The sequence below is a fragment of the Stomoxys calcitrans genome, chromosome 5 (genome assembly GCF_963082655.1).
Source record: "Stomoxys calcitrans chromosome 5, idStoCalc2.1, whole genome shotgun sequence".
NCBI lineage: Eukaryota > Metazoa > Arthropoda > Insecta > Diptera > Muscidae > Stomoxys > Stomoxys calcitrans.
Window position 1 is genome coordinate 88940914 of NC_081556.1, and position 20051 is coordinate 88960964.

A 20051-nucleotide genomic window follows, 5' to 3' on the forward strand; every position below is an offset into this window, starting at 1 on the left:
CTTGGCCCCATAAAAAGCACATTTATAATCCGATTTCGCTGAAATTTGAAACAGTGACTTATGTTAGGTCACTGTGATTACCTAAGGTAAATACCTTACAAATGTCGGCAGCACTAGAAGGGGATTTGAACCCAGGCGCTCAACAGCAAAGGCAAACATGACAATCTCTGAGCTACAATGACCCCAATATAAATAGTATGGTACATAAAATGATTTCCCATATCAAAAAACCTCATCAGCAGACAAGTAGGCTGATTTGGGTGTATATGCATTGGGGCCACCTTGCCTCCAAACCCATTTCCCTTGTTCACCTTCGAGGAGGCATGTAAACCGATTAGGACAATATGGATCTCAAATAATGGGTATTTATCTTCAATTCAAATTCGTTGAAAATGTGACATGAGGTCCTCCCTAACCCCTGAAGGAGGACACATGGACTATTCATTATAATATGAGACTCAAATTGAAGGTAGTTAGCTATATGGCTTTGACATAAGCCCAACCATGACACAGGCGTTGACTTTAACACTGACACAAGTTACCTACACCACCTCCTAACCCAAACTCCCCCAACCATAACCCCATTAAATCCTACCAAAAGAAAATATTACACCGAAAACTATCTAAACCGCCTGGTTTCTTCTCTTATCTTCCCTCTCTTTGTTTTTGTGCAGTTGCTTCTGATGCGGATCATTTGATATCACTAATTGATGAAGTCTCCTATATATCACCACCTTCACCTTTGCTCTCCCAATATGATGACATACCACCGCATGTCTTTTGCAATGGTGACAACCGACCCAATGACTGTGCCGAGAATTGTGAATGTGTACACAAAATCGATATTCCCCTTAATGCCATTGTGGAAATAGTTCTGGTGGACGAAGTGCAGCAGATAAACATAAGTCATCCATTTCACTTGCATGGCATGCCATTCTATGTCATCGGCATGGGCAGATCCCTGGACGAAGAAACGCAACGCATGAGCCTGAAACTGGCCATAGATTTAGATCGGCGCGGCATGTTGGTGAGAAAATTCTTGAAGCCTTCACTCAGAGACACAGTGGCTGTGCCTAACAATGGCTATACCGTCATACGCTTTCGTGCTGACAATCCTGGTGTTTGGCTGTTCCATTGTCACTTTCAATATCACATAGTGATTGGCATGAATTTGATATTCCAAATAGGCACCAAGAAAGATTGGCCCCCAGTACCAGCTGGTTTTCCCAAATGCGGCGATTTCAAGCCTCCCATTAAGACATGGTAATTTGAAATTACTGCGGTGGATGGTTGCTGGAGATATTACCATCTCATTCCACATTTATTGTTGTAGTTTTCTGTAGAAAAACATTTTCTGCTTCAGACCTAAGTAAAAATTATCCATATGTGTAAACAAAAGAAAAGGAAAAAGAAAAACATTTACTAGACTATTGTTATTGCTGTTATTTTTAATTATTTAAAACAAAGGTTATTATCAAACGATTTTTATTGTTACTATACGATTTGTTTAAAATTCAAGGACCAAAGCTATTGCAACTTTCCCCTAGAAGATCTTAACATTAAGTTTTGCCAAATAAACAAAATTGTTTCTATAAAGATGTGTGATTTGTAAAAACAAATAAAATGTTGGGTTGCCCAAAAAGTAATTGCGGATTTCATCCAACTGTTACTTTAACAAATGATGAATGATTGAATTTTTTTACCTATTTCCTTATAGTTGATTTTGTAGAAATCATTAGTTCCATTTTCCTCCGTTTGATGAGTTTTTAAATAGTAATCGTAAAACGATGAGAAAATGACCAACAGAAACACCAATTTTACAATCCTGTAGAGTATGTCCTCAGCGACATCTAAAAGGAAGTTTATTCATACAATTTAATGAAGAAATATAAAAGCAAGGCTATAGTCAATCAAAGGTGTCCTTTTAAGGAATTGTACGGAGTGACAGAAAATCCATACTATTGGGTTGCCCAAAAAGTAATTGCCGATTTTTTAAAAGAAAGTAAATGCATTTTTAATAAAACTTAGAATGAACTTTAATCAAATATACTTTTTTACACTTTTTTCTAAAGCAAGCTTAAAGTAACATCTCATAACTGACAGAAGAAAGAATGCAATTACAGAGTCACAAGCTGTGAAAAAATTTGTCAACGCCGACTATATGAAAAATCCGCAATTACTTTTTGGGCAACCCAATAATTGAATTTATTTTTATAACTTATAAGTAAAATTTATTCAGGTAAGTTTCGAAACAATAACATCATTTTGATTACGTATTATTTCATCCGAAGCATTTTCGCCCACTCAAAAATAAAATAAAACTAACTAAAATAAATTACAAGACAAGTAAAAAGGCGTTAAGTTCGGCCGGGCCGAACTTTGGATACCCACCACCTCGGGTATATATGTAAACCACCTTTCATCAAAATTCGGTGAAAATTTCATACCTTATACTCATATACCTCATACCGATCTGAACTATATACGACACGGATGTCGAAAAGCCGAACATAAGTCACTGTGTCAAATTTCAGTGAAATCGGATTATAAATGCGCCTTTTATGGGGCCAAGACTTTAAATCGAGATATCGGTCTGCATGGCAGCTATATCCAAATCTGGACCGATTTGGGCCAAGTTGCATAAACATGTCGAAGAGCCTAACACTAAGCACTGTCCCAAATTTCGGCGAAATCGGACAATAAATGCCTCTTTTATGGGCCCTAAACCTTAAATCCAGAGATCGGTCTATATGGCAGCTATATTCAAATCTGGACTGATCTGGGCAAAATTGAAGAAGGACGTCGAAGAGCCTAACCAAACTCAATGTCTCAAATTTCAGCGACTTCGGACAATAAATGTGTCTTTTATGGCCCCAAAACCTAAAACCTAGATATCGGTCTATATGGCAGCTATATCCAAATCTGGACTGATATGTGCGATATTGCAGAAGTATGTCAAGGGGCTTAACTTAACTCACTGTTCCAAATTTCGGGGACATCGGGCAATAAATGAGCATTTTATGGGCCCAAAACCATAAATCAAGAAATCGGTCTATATGGCAGCTATATCCAAATTTGAACCGATCTGGACCAAATTGCAGAAATATGTCAAAGGGCCTAACACATCTCACTGTCCCCAATTTCAGCAAAATCGGATAATGAATGTGGCTATTATGGGCCTTACACCATAAATCGGAGGATCGATCTATATGGCAGCTATATCCAAATCTGGACCGATCTGAGCCAAATTAACGAAGGATGTCGATGGGCCTTACACAATTCACTGCCCCGAATTTCATCAAAATCGGATAATAAATGTGGCTTTTGTGGGCCTAAGACCCTAAACCGGAGGATCGGTGTATATGGCAGCTATATCCAAATCTGAACCGATGTGGACCAAATTAAACAAACATGTCAAAGGGCCTAAGACAACTCACTGTCCCAAATTTCAGCGAAATCGGACCATAAATGTGGCTTTTATGGGCCTTAGACCCTTAATCGGAGGATCTGTCTATATGGCAGCTATATCCAAATCTGGACCGATCTGAGCCAAATTGACAAAGGATGTCGAAGGGCCAAGCACAACTCACTGTCCCAAATTTCAACAAAATCGGATAATAAATGTGGCTTTTATGGGCCTAAGACCCTAAATCGGCGGATCGGTCTATATGGGGGCTATATCAAGATATAGTCCGATATAGCCCATCTTCGAACTTAACCTGCTTATGGGCAAAAAAAGAATCTGTGAAAAATTTCAGCTCAATATCTCTATTTTTAAAGACTGTAGCGTGATTTCAACAGACAGACGGACAGACAGACGGACATGGCTAGATCGTCTTAGATTTTTACGCTGATCAAGAATATATATACTTTATAGGGTCGGAAATGGATATTTCGATGTGTTGCAAACGGAATGACAAAATGAATATACTCCCATCCTTCGGTGGTGGGTATAAAAATAAAATTAAATCAAATAAAATGTAGAAACCTTAAATAAATTAAAAAAAAAAAATAAAATAAATTAAAACAAAACAAAAGCGTGCTAAGTTCGGCCGGGGCGAATCTTATATACCCTCCACCATAGATTGAATTTGTCGAGTTCTTTTCCCGATATCTCTTTTTGGGCAAACAAAGGACAAAAGAAAAGAATTGCTATAATATTGGAGCTATATCAAGTTATGGTCCGAATCGGACCGGATAATTGTTGTGAAAATATTCAGCCAATTCGAGTAACAATTGCGCCCTCTATTGCGCGATTCTTATCCGAATTGCGCTTAAGAAGTCAAGACCCCAGATCGGTTTATATGACAGCTAAATCAGGTTATGAACCGATCCACCGACTACCATACTTAGCACAGTTGTTGGAAGTCACACCTAAACACGTCATGCGAATTTTCAGCCAAATCGGATAAGAATTGCGCCCTCTAGTGGTTCAAGAAGTCAAGATTCAAGATCGGTTTTTATGGCAGCTATACCAGATTATGAACTGATTTGAATCGTACTTAGTACAGTTGGTGGAAGCGATACCAAAACACCACGCGCAAAATTTAAGTCAAATCGGACGAGAATTGCGCCCTCTAGAGGCTCAAAAAAACGTATTTGAGACTAGAGCACGAATTTGATACATGGGGTTCTGCATCACCCTCTCACCCCCCATACCAGATATATTTACCGACCATGGCAATATAAGGCCCAAATGAAAGGTATTTAGGAGTAGAGCACCAATATGATGTCCACATTAGGGTGAAATATCTGAAGGGCTGTACCAGCACCCCAAAACAGAACTTATTTACTGACTATGTCAGTATAGGGCTCATATAAAATAAGAGAGTGCAAGAAGGCGCAGCGGAGCAGGCCTAGTACAGCTAGTCCCCCTAGAAGCTGAATTTATTACGCGATTGGGCTGACATTTTGCATTTAGTGTTCTGACTTCCGACGATCGCGCCAAGTGTGATCCAAATTGGCGTATTACCTGATACAGCTCCCATATAAACCGATCTCAATATTTGACATGTTGAGCCCCCAAATTATTTTGGTGTATGAGACTTTTTATACCCCCCACCATAGGATGGGGGGTATACTAATTTCGTCATTCTGTTTGTAACTACTCGAAATATTCGTCTGAGACCCCATAAAGTATACATATTTTTGATTGTCGCGACATTTTATGTCGATCTAGCCATGTCCGTCTGTCTGTCCGTCCGTCTGTCTGTCGAAAGCACGCTAACTTCCGAAGGAGTAAAGCTAGCCGCTTGAAATTTTGCACAAATACTTCTTATTAGTGTAGGTCGGTTGGTATTGTAAATGGGCCACACCGGTCCATGTTTTGATATAGCTGCTATATAAACCGATCGTGGGTCTTGACTTCTTGAACCACTAGAGGGCGCAATTCTTATCCGATTTGACTGAAATTTTGCACATAGTGTTTTAGTATCACTTCTAACAACTGTGCTAAGTATGGTTTAAATCGGGCCATAACCTGGTATAGCTGTCATATAAACCGATCTTGGGTCTTGACTTCTTGAGCCTCTAGAGTGCGCAATTCTCATCCGATTAGAATGAAATTTTGCACTACGAGTTTTGTTATAATATCCAACCACTGTGCCAAGTATGGTTCAAATCGGTCCATAACCAAATATAGCTGTCATATAAACCGATCTTGGGTCTTGACTTCTTGAGCCTCTAGAGAGCGCAATTCTTATCCGATTGGAATGAAATTTTGCACGACGTGTTTTGTTATGATATCCAACAACTGTGCCAAGTATGATTCAAATCGGGCCATAACCTGATATAGCTGTCATATAAACCGATCTGGGATCTTGACTTCTTGAGCCTCTAGAGGTCGCAATTATTATCCGATTTGCCTGAAATTTTGTAATACGGATCCTCTCATGACCATCAACATACGTGTTTATTATGGTCTGAATCGGTGTATAGCCCGATACAGCTTCCGTATAAATCGATCTATCTATTTTACTTCTTAAGCCCCCAAAGGGTGCAATTCTTATGCGAATTGGCTGACATTTTACACAGGTCTCCAACATATAATTTAATTGTGGTCCAAACCGGACCATATCTTGATATCGCTCTAATAGCAGTGCAAATCTCTTCTTATATCATTTTTTGCCTAAGAAGAGATGCCGGGAAAAGAACTCGAAAAATGCCCTCCATGGTGGAGGGTATATTAGATTCGGCCCGGCTGAACTTAGCACGCTTTTACTTGTTTTAATTTTCAACTTTGGTATTGTTTTAAATAACAATTTATTATTGATTCATTAAGTAATTATTTATAAGCTCCTGCTGCTCCGATTCCACACGCTGTAGGTATTGATATTCACTTTTAAGACGTTCCAGTTCCAAATTTTTCTCGTGTATTTTACTCTAAAAATTAAGAATTAAAATAGGAATAATAATAAAAATTAAATGAATAACCCAAATATGTGAGCACATACATGTGTTCACATTTTCAACCAATAATGCAAAATAATCCGAAAATAACTTCCCTACCTGATACAACTGCTGCTCAGCCTGCCTCTGTTTGGCCATTGTCTTCAATTGATTCTGGGTACCAATGGCTCGAAGCTTTTCCTTTTCCACATCCTTGGCATAGTTGTTTATGATTTTATCAAATTCCACTGCCAACTTTTTGAATTCATCCAATTTGTTGGCATATTCAAGGCATTCTTCGCGTAACTCGTTGGTCTCATTAGCTATACGGGGATCCTGAACACGCAAACGATATATGTCATCTATGAAAAGACCAGCTTTTTGTAACTCCTCTGACATTTTAACAAAAACAGTTTGTTTTTGACTTTAGGAGAACTATAAATTGACCAGTCTTTTCGTGTAATATGAAGTAGTTATGGCTGTGTCTTATCCTTTATACACGGAAAGTTATGTAGCTATGGTTACCAAAAACGTGTCTCCCCCCACGATACAATTAGTTCTACCTTTATTGTGTATTTTTGGTGGTTGAATAGAACTTTTTCAAGTCAAATATAGCAAATCTTTTGAAAAAGCTGCCATGAATAGAAATTTCGGATTGACCCGATGAATTCCTTCATCGGCAAGGACTGCCGCCTCAGTGTACCACACACTGCTACTACATCAACAACACTTTTTATGTTTTAAAGATACTTTTTGACTCCTTGACAAGGCACTAAATAGCTACACCACTCTGTTATTTTTAATTTTTAAAAAAGACTTCAAGTAAACTTTTATTACAATTCCAGAGTTTGTTGTCTTTGTTTCGCTTATTAACAAATAATATTTTTCAAGGACTGAACATTTTTGCGATAGCAAGCAAAGCTACACAGCGGCATATTGGTCTTGGAGCAATTATACACTTTCGGCTGACCACATCCTTGAATGCCACACAACTGCTTTGGTGGAGGTTCTTTCGGCGTCTGTGGCTGCAAAGGAAACTCCATACCCAAGGGCAAATTTAGAAAACTTCCCTCAGCTGTATTTCTGTAGCTTATAACAGGTATTGCCTCTTTGGCAGTCTTGGGCTTGGCTGATGATCGATTCTTGCTTTCCTGTTTCTTCAACAGACGATCCATGGTCTTCTTTTTATCTTTTTCTCGTTTCTCGTCGGCTTGCTGTTTTCTTCGCAGAATTTTTAGCGCTGCCTTTTGTATTTCTTCCGCTGTTTGGGGTTTCTCCTTTTCCTTATAGCCTGTTGGCAAAGCAATAAGTGCCTCTGTAAAACCTGGAGCCGACTCCGTCTCATTATTGCGATCATACATGGCTCTTTGACGTGCTGTCATAAGTTTGGGATCCTTTATTTTGCGCAACTCCACATCCTCAACATCTTCCAGTTTGCCAGACTCTATGGCGGTAAGCCAACGTTCTTCTTCACTTGAGGTGCCGCTTTCCCGTCTCTTCTTGGATTTTTTGGCATTCGAGCTTGCAGCAGTTGAAGAGGAGGCCTTGTTAAGAGGCGTCTGCAACAACTCATTCTTTTTGTTTGGTTTCTTAACTTTTTCAATCGTTTCAATAACTTGATCCACCGATTCTTCCTCCATTCTGCTGCTTTCCATGCTGTAGTCCAATGTGACCTCTTCAACTTCTATGTCCACAATCTCCTCATTATATATGATTGACTCGTTTATATCGATTTCGGTGGAGGGCATGCGACTTGGATAGTCTCCATCTACAACTACTTCCTCCTCAACGACCTGCTCCTCCACAACTTCCTGTTCACCAAATTCCTCCTCCACAACTTGTTGAAAATTGGGAGATTGGGTTAATGGTGCAGTCTCCAATGTTTTGATTTTGCTGGATTTGTGGTTTTTGCGCTTTTTTCGTGTTTTATCTTTGTGAAGTTCTAAAGAAAAGAGTATGTATAAAATATTACGGCCAACTTCTGATGATATGTTTACCAAGTTTGCTTACCTTCCCCTTTTTCTTTTTTGGCCATCTTATCCTTTGTTATCCTTGCATTATCCATAACACTGGAAATACCGCTAATATTTACGAATAACAAGGTTAAAGAGTACAAAAATTAAGAGTTGCCAATAGCTTTGTTGAACAAACCTAATGGGGCGTTAACACCTAAAGAGTAATCTGACTTCGACTTTTCGCCCGAAACACTGTCAAATGCATTATAAAAAAAACTGTGAAGAAGAAAATACGAACACATTGCGCCTAGTACTGACTTCATTTGGAGCGAAAAATCCGGATCTTTGCCAGAAGTGCGACAACTTTTAGGGGACAAGTCTTATCATGGTTTCTATGCATGGCATAGTACCACACAGGATTCACTAATAGAAGGTTAGGTCACATGCAAAAACACAAAGTGGATAGGCCCCATAAACATCATTAAGGATGTCAAATCTGACGATTGAAAATGTCATCATATAGGAGAAAACGTAAACAAAGAATGAATGTAAAAAGAGAACAAGTTGACATCCTCAATGCCAAGTACTGCCAAATATTAAAAAAAAGTATATCGGCTGATCGCTTGGCTTAACCTTATTCAGTGAATCCTGAGTACCACACAAACGTCGTCATCATTAAAGCTGAGTATTCTATTTAGCTTTTCAGGCAAAATGCTGTCAAACTCCATATAAAAAAAAGTCAGAGAAACGCTGAAGGAAAGTAGGTGAAAAGTTGTATTCTGTCTATAATGAGGAAAATGGCAAAATTAAATTTTAGTGGCATCGCTTGAAACCATTGTCGCTTTTATTTTTGTTTGTTTTATTGGTTGTGTTTAGTTTATGTTTCGTTTTTTCGTTTTTTCTTTTTGTTATTTTATTTATTTGCGAAAAAATATTAGCCCTTAAGTTCAAATAAAAAACCTATTTTGGTATAAAAAAATTGATTACCGTCAAATTTCGCTCGCGAAAAAATTAAACATTTCTACGACTATTCCGAAAGCAGAATAAAATAATAAAATCTTACTACCGTCAAAGCTGGCCAGCTGTTAACGGGTGTTCACGTGAGACCACCTTTTTAAATCCGCCTTGTCTGGCAACGAAAAACAAAGAGGAATCGACAAAAATAATAAATAATTCTTCTCATCGCTTGAAGTTCTTAATTTAACAACATCACAAATCTAAATAGAATAATCACAATTATGTAGGAAAAGCGCAATCAATACCAATTTATTCGTATAAAACTTTTGCGGACCTTTTTTTCATATTTAGAAACACACACATATCCGAAATGTTTTAAGAAAAACAAGAGAAAAATACTCTAAAGTCGTCGTAAATACTTATCTTTATTTATTTCGTTAAAGTAAAAATTTTAAATATGTCAATTTTCGTTAAAAGTGGTTACTGAATACCAAAATCGTTAACTTTTCTGTTATCGCTTTTTAACTAAACAATTTTCGTTAAAACACTTTACTGAATACCACCACTGAGGGGCAGCTGGCATTACCTCTATTGATCTATCTTGTATGGTAAATAGCATTACTTGCTTTTTGCGCCATGCCCTCAAAAAGAAACGACTTTTCGTGTGTTCTGGCGATCCACTAACAGCCATCAGAACGATGAGAAAAAGAAAATCAAAGCGAACGAAACCCAGAATGAACCGGGTCAGGTTTTGGACAATAACATGAAAGGTAGAAGGTAAGTAAATTTACACATATATGTTCTGCGAATATGGTTTCTTATAATATGAATTAAAGCGTAAAGAAATCAACGTCTCCACAGCTCCAGGAGCTGGTGCAGTATATGGTGGACAATCCAATATTTGCTATGGGAATGCCTGTATATGGAGCCTGCAAAAGTTCAGTAGAGGAACAGTGGAAAGCACTTACAAAAAAATTAAATTTCTTGGGGCCTCCGACCCGTACTACAACTGAATGGAAAAAGGTAGCTAAAGATTCCTTAATACTTGTCTCCGCCATTCGTTCTGAAAGTCCAAAAAAAAGATTCCTTAACCCTCCGGCTGGTGACTGAATACATGTAAACATTTCCTAACACATTTCATTTTCAGACTTGGGCCGACTTGAAATCTCGCACCAAAAAGAAACTAATTGAGAACAATAAATGTCTCGAAGAAAATGAGGGCGGCATTTACCGCTATAATCCACTAACGGAGTTTGAGCAAGCGATTGAGCGTACGGTGTTTAGGAATAGGCTTGATGCCCCGAGCGATATAACCCACGGTTCGTCTCCAGATCGATCCGAGGAGTCATCAGAAGAAGTTATAGAGTGCACTAAGGCAGAAATAAAGCCAAGTGAAAATAAAGTGGAGGCACTCATATCGCCCACAAGGAGTCAGGAGGAACTCAGCAGCAGCTGCCAACAACTTCAAAATAACACATACATTCCAATAAACAAACCTGCCACTAAGAAACAGATAGAAAAAGAGACTAGCAGACAGCAGAAGCATTCCACAAAGTCCAGCAAAAAAATTAGACTACTTAAGCATGAACTTCCGGGTTGTTCGCCAGCCAATAAAAAGAGCAAGCCTGTGGAACAGATTATGCTGATAAAGCACCAATTACGAATTAGCGAGGAAATGACATCCACTGTCAAAACAGTCGCTGGTGCTGCAAGTAGAATGGCATTAGCTGTTGAAAGAAGTGCTGCAGCCATTGAGGCTCAAAATAATATTTTACAAGAGATTCTAAAAGAATTCAAAGAACATAATTAAATATAATATACATTTTTATACGGTATAATGTTTACACAATATTCGGTTCTGTTGATCGTTTCACTTTCCTTTTCCATGGGTAAGCGAGATAAATTCTTGCAAGCGCTTCAGTGTGGTGCTCTCTTTATAAGCTTATGTTTTTGTTGTTGTAGCCACATATTTAGCTATGGAGGTAGCAATCCTTGTTAAGTTTCTACAGGTGAGCCAGCTTGTTCTGGTCCATACGAACGTGTTAGTTGTTTTTGTAGCCACATATTGCTTTTTGGAGGTAGCGATTCTCGCCTATCGCCTTTTGGTGAGTAAGTTCCATAGAACCGATCACCGCGCCTTGTCATATCAAACATCATAGGCACTCAGTATTTAAGAGCCGGTGCCGTACGGCCTCCCACCATGAGCGCAGAAAACCCTCTGGAGTATGAGCTCAGCACATCCAGAACAGTTTTAACAGTCCAGAATTTAAAAACTACGTTGCACAGTGGGTTTGAATCGAAAAACACTTCAAATTTTTAATTTTTTGCCAATCTTCTTTCGGTTCTTTATCACCATGCATTGCTAAGAATTTTGAAAATATTTTTATTTTTCAAAAAAAAAAAAACGGGCTGGTTACGCTACTACATCTCACTGAGGCTCCCACTCGGTACCGCTAATTGTGCGTGACTGCAAACCGCAACCTGTGGACAACCATAATAGAACGGAGCTCAAAATTCCAGCATGTTTGTTGCTCATAGTTATGCCGTGCCGGAGTAGCTATTGGTTTTTTAAAAGCGCTATTAACTCGCCTTGTCATATCGAGCGTCAAAAACCCAAAATTTTCAGGTAGTTGTTATTGTTGCTTTAGCAGTTTATTGTGTTCTATCTTTTGTCTGCTTGATGCTGTTTAGTATCAAAACCCAGGAACTCTGCGATTAAGGTGGGGTGCGTTCACAGGGATCTGGGTCCGAGTCGAGTGGGTCTGGCCGGGCATTAAATAGGTGACGTGTGTCGTGCGGTCCCTGGTTACAATCGGGACATCATCTTGCACGTCGGCATCAATCCTTGCTCTGTAGGAGTTGAGGTGGCTGCAACTGCCGGAACGTAATTGAGACAGAACTACTCTGAACTAGACCTGCTTGATATGCCGTGTTCTTCTTTTCAGGTAGTACCATCCTCAGATAAGGCGGTAATCTCCTTCTTACACTCCATTATACATAATAATATCGTGCAGGCGAAAATCTGGGCGATCACGAAATGCGTGAAGTGGTACGGCGTTTACGCGAAGACGTCGAGTGTGAACATCTTGACGGACAGTAAATTTGCCGTCAATGCTATACAGTTTACTATCCGTTAAAATGTTCACACTTGACGTCTTCGCGTTAACCCCAAACCACATTATGATGTTCAAGCAGCCAGACTCACTCTGTCGTGCAGCTTTGAAGTGCGTGTACCATGAACTTCCAGATGGTAATACCTGACTTACGTCAATCGAAGACTGTGACGTTGGCAGCTGTGCCCCGCACTCGGCCGCGAGTGTCGTTTTAGGTATTCGATCGGAAACCTCTTTCATTCGATACATTTTATGTCTTAGTCGCAGTGGCTGCCTCGCGCTATAGGTCGGATATCTATTTAGAATGCCCTAGTGGGCGTGGTCCTCATCGCTCCACCTATGCCAAGACATCAGTTCTCTGAACCTGTTGTTGTTTTTGCCGCTGAAGCACTTCATCGGGGCATTTCGGTACAAACAACCGGCTACAACGGGATTGAGACCCGGCACGGGATAGCTGTAAGGACCACACAGGCTGGAACATTACGGTGCGATCTGTGTAGTGTTCATTACTGTCACGAGAAGCTTAGCTACGAGCTATCGGGCGCGTCCACAGGTTGAGGAGTAGCTGCAACGGCAGTCGCGGACAATAAGCAATGTCGAGCGAAGAGTCTCAGTGAGATGCCAGCCTGTTCTCGCGGCGATCGGTCCTATGGACCGGAACGAGCTTTCTGAACTACAGGAGCTTGACGAGGATCGCCACCTCCACATGAATATATGACTACAACAACATCATTGGATTGAGAACCTGTTTTATTATCTTTATGTTGTACTTTTTACCATCGCCGTCCACCAAACCACTGGGTCGTAAGTAAATGTTGGTCTAATCACGATACAGTGGAATATCTTAGGATTCATGCCCCATTTCCAGGATTCACTAATAGAAGGTTAGGTCACATGCAAAAACACAAAGTGGATAGGCCCCATAAACATCATTAAGGATGTCAAATCTGACGATTGAAAATGTCATCATATAGGAGAAAACGTAAACAAAGAATGAATGTAAAAAGAGAACAAGTTGACATCCTCAATGCCAAGTACTGCCAAATATTAAAAAAAAAGTATATCGGCTGATCGCTTGGCTTAACCTTATTCAGTGAATCCTGCCCCATTTCAAGCCTACAGCCCATCTACATATTAGAGTACGCTTACAAAGGAATATTTAGAAGACTATCTTCAATGATTTATTAATAGAGAATGAAAAAATATTTTATACAAATTGACATATTATGAATTCAAAGAACAATTGTTAAAAATTATCGTTTATAAACTAAAGTAGTAAAGTTGATTTCTAACACCCTTCCTCAATTTGTATTCCAGATTGCTCTCTGAATTTTGTTATTTTGATTGCTGTCAGAGGCTTGGTCAACATGTCAGCTAACATATCCTCCGTGGGGCAGTATATACATTGAATATGATTTGATTTTATATGATCTTTGACAAAGTATATTTTAGTGTCGATGTGTTTTGTTCTATTGCTAAGTTTCTCGTTCTTTATCATCCGTAAACAGCTTTGGTTATCTTCGTAGATGATGGTTGGTTTACTTTGCTTTAGCATCATATCATTTAATAATTCTCGTAACCACAATGCCTCCTTGCATGCCTCTGACAAAGCTATGAACTCTGCTTCTGTCGAAGAAAGAGATACACATGTTTGTTTCTTGCAGGACCAGTTTACTGAACCTCCATTCATTTGAAAAATGAATCCAGAATTTGATTTTCTGTCGATTCTGTTTTCCGCCCAATTCGCATCAGCATAGCCCATGAGTGTATTCTTTTCTGGAGTGTTTACATCACTGAGTCGAAGTAGATGGTGTGCGGTGCCCTTCAAATATTTAAGAACCCTTTTTAGCTCGGTCCAATCGGCGTTTGTTGGGCAACACACCTTTTGTGCTAGTATAGATACACTTGCCGCAATGTCTGGCCTAGAATTCACGCTTATGTACAGGAGAGATCCAATAAGTTCCCGGTACCTTGTATTTTCTGGTAAGAGTTTAGATTCCGTCTTGCCGTAACCAGGATCAAGTGGGTACTTCGAACTTTTGCAATCCTGCATTCCAAATTTTGTAAGTAAATTCTCAATAAATGTTTTCTGGCGAATGCAATAATTAAATTCATTGTCTTTTATAACCTCTAAACCAAGGTAGTGACAAACGTTTCCAAGATTAGTGATGTCGAAATTTAATTTCATTAAACATTCTACTTGATTTATGCATTCAGTTGTATCGCTTACTACCAAAATATCATCAACGTAAACTAAGATGTACACACATCCTTCTTCGTTGATGTGTTTTGTATATAAGCATTGATCTGCCGTGCTTTGTTTAAAACCTCCTGCAAATAAAACTTTATGTAGAGTTCTATTCCATACATTTGCTGCCTGTTTTAAACCGTACAAGCTTTTTCGTAGCTTGCAAACAAATGTTTCACCATTTTTCTCAAATCCTGGCGGTTGCTTCATATAGATTTCCTCTTCAATTTCACCATTGAGGAAAGCAGATTTCACATCCATATGAACTGCTGTCATTTTCTTAACACCAGCAACAGACAACAAAGTACGCAAAGTAGACTGTCTAACCACGGGTGCGAAAACTTCGTCGTAGTCTTGTCCGAACTTTTGACTAAACCCACGTGCAACTAACCTTGCTTTATAACGCTGAACTATGCCGTTTGCGTCGCGCTTTAGTTTGAATGTCCATTTACAGCCTATAACATTCTTGTTGTTAGGTTTCGGAACAATCTCCCATGTATGATTGTCTTTCAGAGACGACATTTCGTCGGTCATTGCTTCCATCCATTTGTCGCGCTGCTTCGAATTTACTGCATCCGTGTATGTTTTTGGTTCAACAATGTCAGAAACCGCAGAACTCATTAGTGTTAACTTTTCTGGAGGCTTGCCCTTTGTCGACCTATTTGATATACGAACTCCAGAATCTGTGCGAATATTAGATATATTGTTCTGACTAATATCTTTTTGTACCAATTCTTTTGACGAAATAACTTCTTCATTAGCGTTCTCGGCTTCATGAGCATTAATCTCTAAGTCATCAATATTTTCTTGATCTATACTGCAAAATGAATCACCATCACAAGATTGTTCTTCGAAAGAACGATTTATAAAATTTGACATGGTTGGTTTGAATTCACCTTCAACAAAAACCTCTTCCTTTTGGTTATTCTGGAATTGCACATTTTGGTTATTTATAGCGGTGTCAATAAACTTTACATCTCTGCTTATAGTAATTTTCTTTGTTCTGAGATCTGCGAGTCTATATCCCTTCGAGTGTTCATCATAACCCATAAATGTTAGTATCTGAGCTTTTGTATCCAGCTTTCGCCTTTTAACATCTGGTGACAAAACATATGCCTTTGACCCGAAAATACGAAGATGATTTATGTTTGGCTTTTTGTTTTCCCACAACTCAAATGGTGTAGAACTGATGGTTTTGCTTACCAAACGATTTTGTAAATAATTGGCAGTCATGACAGCTTCACCCCAATACATATTTGGTAATCCTGATTCTGCCAATAGACATCTCGCCATCTCAGCTAAGCTTCGGTTTTTCCTCTCCGCTACTCCATTTTGTTGAGGTGAGTAGGGAACTGTGTACTGACATTGAACTCCTATACTTTCAAGATAGTTTTGAACACGTTTCGCTGTGTACTCCCCTCCATTATCAGATCTAAGTACATTAGGATATTTACCGAACTTGTTTTTGACCATTTCCATATAAGCTTTTATCTTCTCGAACACTTCAGCCTTATTATTGAGCAAATACAACTTGGTATGACGGCTGTAGTCATCGATAAATGTAAGAAAATACTTCTTTCTTCCAGGAGTTTCCGTTTGCATGGGACCGCAAACATCTGAGTGCACTAAATCCATTACTGCTTCAGATTTTGAATCAGATGATTTGCTAAATGGAGCTCTTGTCATTTTGCAGCTTACGCACACATCACAAGCTTGTCTCACTCCACAATCAACAATTTTAAACTCACTAGCTGTTTTATTTTTCTGCATCGTCTTGACTGCATCAACATCCCGGTGTCCGAAAATTTTATGCCAATAATGTTGACAGGTTTGAGAATTGCATTTAACAACCATCGCTTGATGATTCGGTTGTTGCCTAAGTAGAACCAATCCGTTACTTATATCTCCTACCCCAATTTCTTCACCGATGTTAGTTCGTATCTTGCACTCTGCGTCTTGAAAATCAATTTTATAACCTTTCTTCAGTACTTTTGAGACTGAAATCAAATTTCCATGAAACGATGGTATATACAAAACGTCTTCCACCGTCACTTTTGTCTTTTCACCATTTGAATTATACATTACCAGTTGACAGCTTCCTTTACCACTTGATGTAACAGTTTGACCATTTGCTACCGAAACTGTTTCACGGCTTGTATTATCAAATTTGATAAAATCATTACGTCTTGTACTAATGTGACAGGTTGCCCCTGAATCAATTATCCATCCTGATGTTTGAAAACGTGGTGCTGTTGAGAAAATATGATGTCTTTCAATTTCAACACTGTTTGCATGCTGCTTGGTTTCATTGTTGTTTCTGTCCTTCTTTAGCTTCCAGCAATTTTTCTTTAGATGACCCTTTAACTTGCAGTAATGGCAACGTTTTCCAATGTTATCATCTTGCTTATTTTGAAAAATCTTTGAAGTTTTTAAAACTGTGTTCGGAATTGCATCCTTTGCTTGGCGTTGATATTCCTCAAGCAAACTGTTTTCTACCACATTTACAGTCAATTCTTCCAGTTTTCGTGCCTCTAATGCTGTGACTAATGTATCAAAAGAAGATGGTAGACTACTGAGCAACATCGCAACGACCCAACGTTCCGAGAATGTTTCTCCAATTGCTTCTAGTTTCTCGAATAAAATTTTCATTTCAGATATATGGTCAGCCATGGTATTCTCCATATTGAATTTCATATTGCAAATTTTCCTCATAATTCTTACGCTACTGCCAAGATTGTCCTTCTCATGATGCGATTTTAAAATATTCCATGATTCCTTCGCCGTAGTAGCCTTTCTGATGAGCAAAAGTTGGTTATCCTCCACAGATAATCCGATTAATATTCTGGCATTTTCGTCATTTTTCTCCCATTCATTATTTGCTACCTCTGGAACAGATTCGATAATACATTTCCAAACGCCTTCTCTCCGTAAAATTAACTCCATCTTAAATTTCCAAAGATGGTAATTATCAGCGTTGAGCTTCGTGAACGACGTCTTAACTAAATCCATAATGGCCCATAACCTATTAGAGTACGCTTACAAAGGAATATTTAGAAGACTATCTTCAATGATTTATTAATAGAGAATGAAAAAATATTTTATACAAATTGACAAATTATGAATTCAAAGAACAATTGTTAAAAATTATCGTTTATAAACTAAAGTAGTAAAGTTGATTTCTAACACTACATAGTTCCAAACATCTGTGAGTCTTCTCAGTATGCTCATTAATGTAACACTTCCAGTTCAATCTTCTGTCCAAGATTACTTCTAAGTATTTGATAGGGAAATTGTTCTGTTGAGGATAAATAGCGCGCAAGAAGGGCTGAGCTCAGGGTTGGTATCATCCAATCCGGATCTCAGTGGAGTTTGACTGAAACTCTTTATTCTTATAATTAAGTATACTTTTTGACAGGCCTGGGGTCGGGTTCTAGCTCGGTGAGTGGGATGTTCGGATGATCCTTCCGATGGCTGTCCAGGAGAAATTATTGAGAGAAAATCTCATAATGAACCTTGACTTCAGGTATCTTGGTCTCCTCATGCATATGACTAATGTTTGCTATCTGGAGACAGACTGCGAAGGTCCTTAAAGATGCATTGTGACAAGTTTGGAAGTTTCCCCACTGTGTCTTGAGCACTCCTGTCACCCAAGCTGGAGCTGCATGAATTTAAAGTTTTCTTTATCAAGAGCTGTCGGCTAACAAGTTGAGAGCCTTGTTCTATCGTAGATTGCTGTTGTAGAATGATGAGAAAATGCTGCCACGTGCTGCTGGCTAACGACTTGAGGACATTATTGCAAGTTTATGCTTTATCACAGATTGCAGTTGTATGCTGATGGGAAAAGGCTATTGAGCCTCATCGCTAAGGTCTTAAAATGATTTAGGTTAGGTTAGGTTGAAAAGAGAGTGCAGATATTAATCCGACCCATGCCACTATGGAGAGACACCTAAGCCAGTAATTGGCTTGTTTTGCGCTCTAAAAACTATAAAGTAACCTCGAAAAATAAAAATTAAGTTAGGAATTCCGTGCTACTTACAAAATCCTTAATTGTTTTCCATACCACTCCCCTAAGTTGGTATATGTAATTGTGTCCTCACCTAAATACCCGTGTCTTTTAGACGCGAATGCCCGGCAATGACATAGGAAATGCTCCAACGTCTCATCATCTTCCCCAAATGCCGCACCGATTTTGCAAAAGTGAGCTCGTAGTCCTATCTTTCTCGTTATGATACCAATAGCTAAACTGACCTCCTTCTTCCTCCTGACAGTAATAGCCTCGTCCTCTCACGATCCGGATCACCTCAAAGGATTTTCGACGTCTTGCCGACTGTTTTGCTGTTCCACAGTGTTACATGCGTTCGTCGCCCGCGTACTTAAATCGGAATGCGACGACCCGAAAGGCTTTGAGTTAACCAAGTTTATTGACGGCAGTCTTTTGGCTACCAAATCGTCTGCCCTTTCATTCCCCCTAACTCCGTTATGGCCCGGCACCCAAACGATGCGTATTGTGTCATCCTCAGAAAATGCTTTAATCTTCTTCTTTCACTGCAAAACTGTTGGTGACCCTACCGTCCTGGTTGTTATTGCTCTTATGGCCATTTTACTGTCCGTAAACATGTTCACATTCGACGTCCTCGCGTTAGCACCACACCATCTCACGATTCCGTGATCGGCCGGATCTCCACCTGCAGGACCTGCAGGTCAGGCAGTTTAAAACAGTCCATGGGTAGACTCCCAAGCCCACTAAGATAATTTACATTCTGATTTCTTTATATATAGACTTAGACCTCGATCCTTATTGAGACATATTTAGTGCAACCTTTAGATTAATAGACTTTTGAGGTTAGGAATTCCACCCGGCCTTGACCGATAAATATTTTTCTCTTCCAACAGTCCATCGATGCTATTGCACTTTGCCAGTATAAAACAATCATCTTGATATGATGTTATCTCCATGCCTGCAAGCGGTGAAGGAAGCTTATAGGTAAACAAAATAGGGGAGAGACGGCTCTCGTTGTTCTTTTTGTACAAGTGTATTGAGTTGTATTTTTGGTCTGTTTGGCTCTGTTTAGCTCTGTTGAATATCCAGATCTGATCCAGGAACTCTGCGAGTACGGTGGGTTTGCGTCCAGAGGAATCTGGGTCTGAGACGTGTGGGTATGGCTGGGCCGTTAATCAGGTGACATGTGTCGTGTGGTCCCAGGTTAAAACCTGTGCGCCTATCCTGCATGAATGTTGTATAGACCCGCTTCATATGCCGGTTGATTTAGAGGTTCTGAATTTCAATGGTCTTCGAGGCAAGATGGACGAATTGATAGGCGTTTCTCCTTGTTTCATCTGGTGACATCCACGTTGAGTTGTGGATGTTGTTGTTGTTGTCGTAGCAGTGTG

General features: G+C 39.2%; 3 protein-coding genes across 4 annotated transcripts; 1 reads left to right on the forward strand and 2 right to left on the reverse strand.

Annotated features, from left to right (window-relative positions):
* Positions 1-6264: 6264 nt before the first annotated feature.
* On the reverse strand, positions 6265-6935 carry LOC106086634 (intraflagellar transport protein 20 homolog). The gene is made up of 2 exons (XM_013251379.2): positions 6508-6935; positions 6265-6381 (listed from the first exon to the last, which is right to left on the reverse strand). Exons 1-2 carry the CDS (start codon positions 6784-6786, stop codon positions 6265-6267), a joined length of 396 nt encoding a protein of 131 aa, XP_013106833.1. The 5' UTR covers positions 6787-6935.
* Positions 6936-7209: 274 nt separating this feature from the next.
* On the reverse strand, positions 7210-8490 carry LOC106086632 (INO80 complex subunit B). The gene is made up of 2 exons (XM_013251376.2): positions 8398-8490; positions 7210-8329 (listed from the first exon to the last, which is right to left on the reverse strand). The coding sequence occupies exons 1-2, from the start codon at positions 8450-8452 to the stop codon at positions 7257-7259; spliced, it is 1128 nt and encodes a 375-aa protein (XP_013106830.1). The 5' UTR covers positions 8453-8490; the 3' UTR covers positions 7210-7256.
* Positions 8491-9788: 1298 nt separating this feature from the next.
* Positions 9789-11150, forward strand: LOC106086633 (uncharacterized). Of its 2 annotated transcripts, none has more exons than XM_013251378.2 (3): positions 9789-10076; positions 10161-10322; positions 10447-11150. In XM_013251378.2, exons 2-3 carry the CDS (start codon positions 10182-10184, stop codon positions 11107-11109), a joined length of 804 nt encoding a protein of 267 aa, XP_013106832.1. In that variant the 5' UTR covers positions 9789-10076; positions 10161-10181; the 3' UTR covers positions 11110-11150. The 2 variants fall into 2 exon arrangements, with proteins under 2 accessions (XP_013106832.1, XP_013106831.1); XM_013251377.2 differs by having other exon boundaries at positions 9790-10076; positions 10136-10322.
* Positions 11151-20051: the final 8901 nt, after the last annotated feature.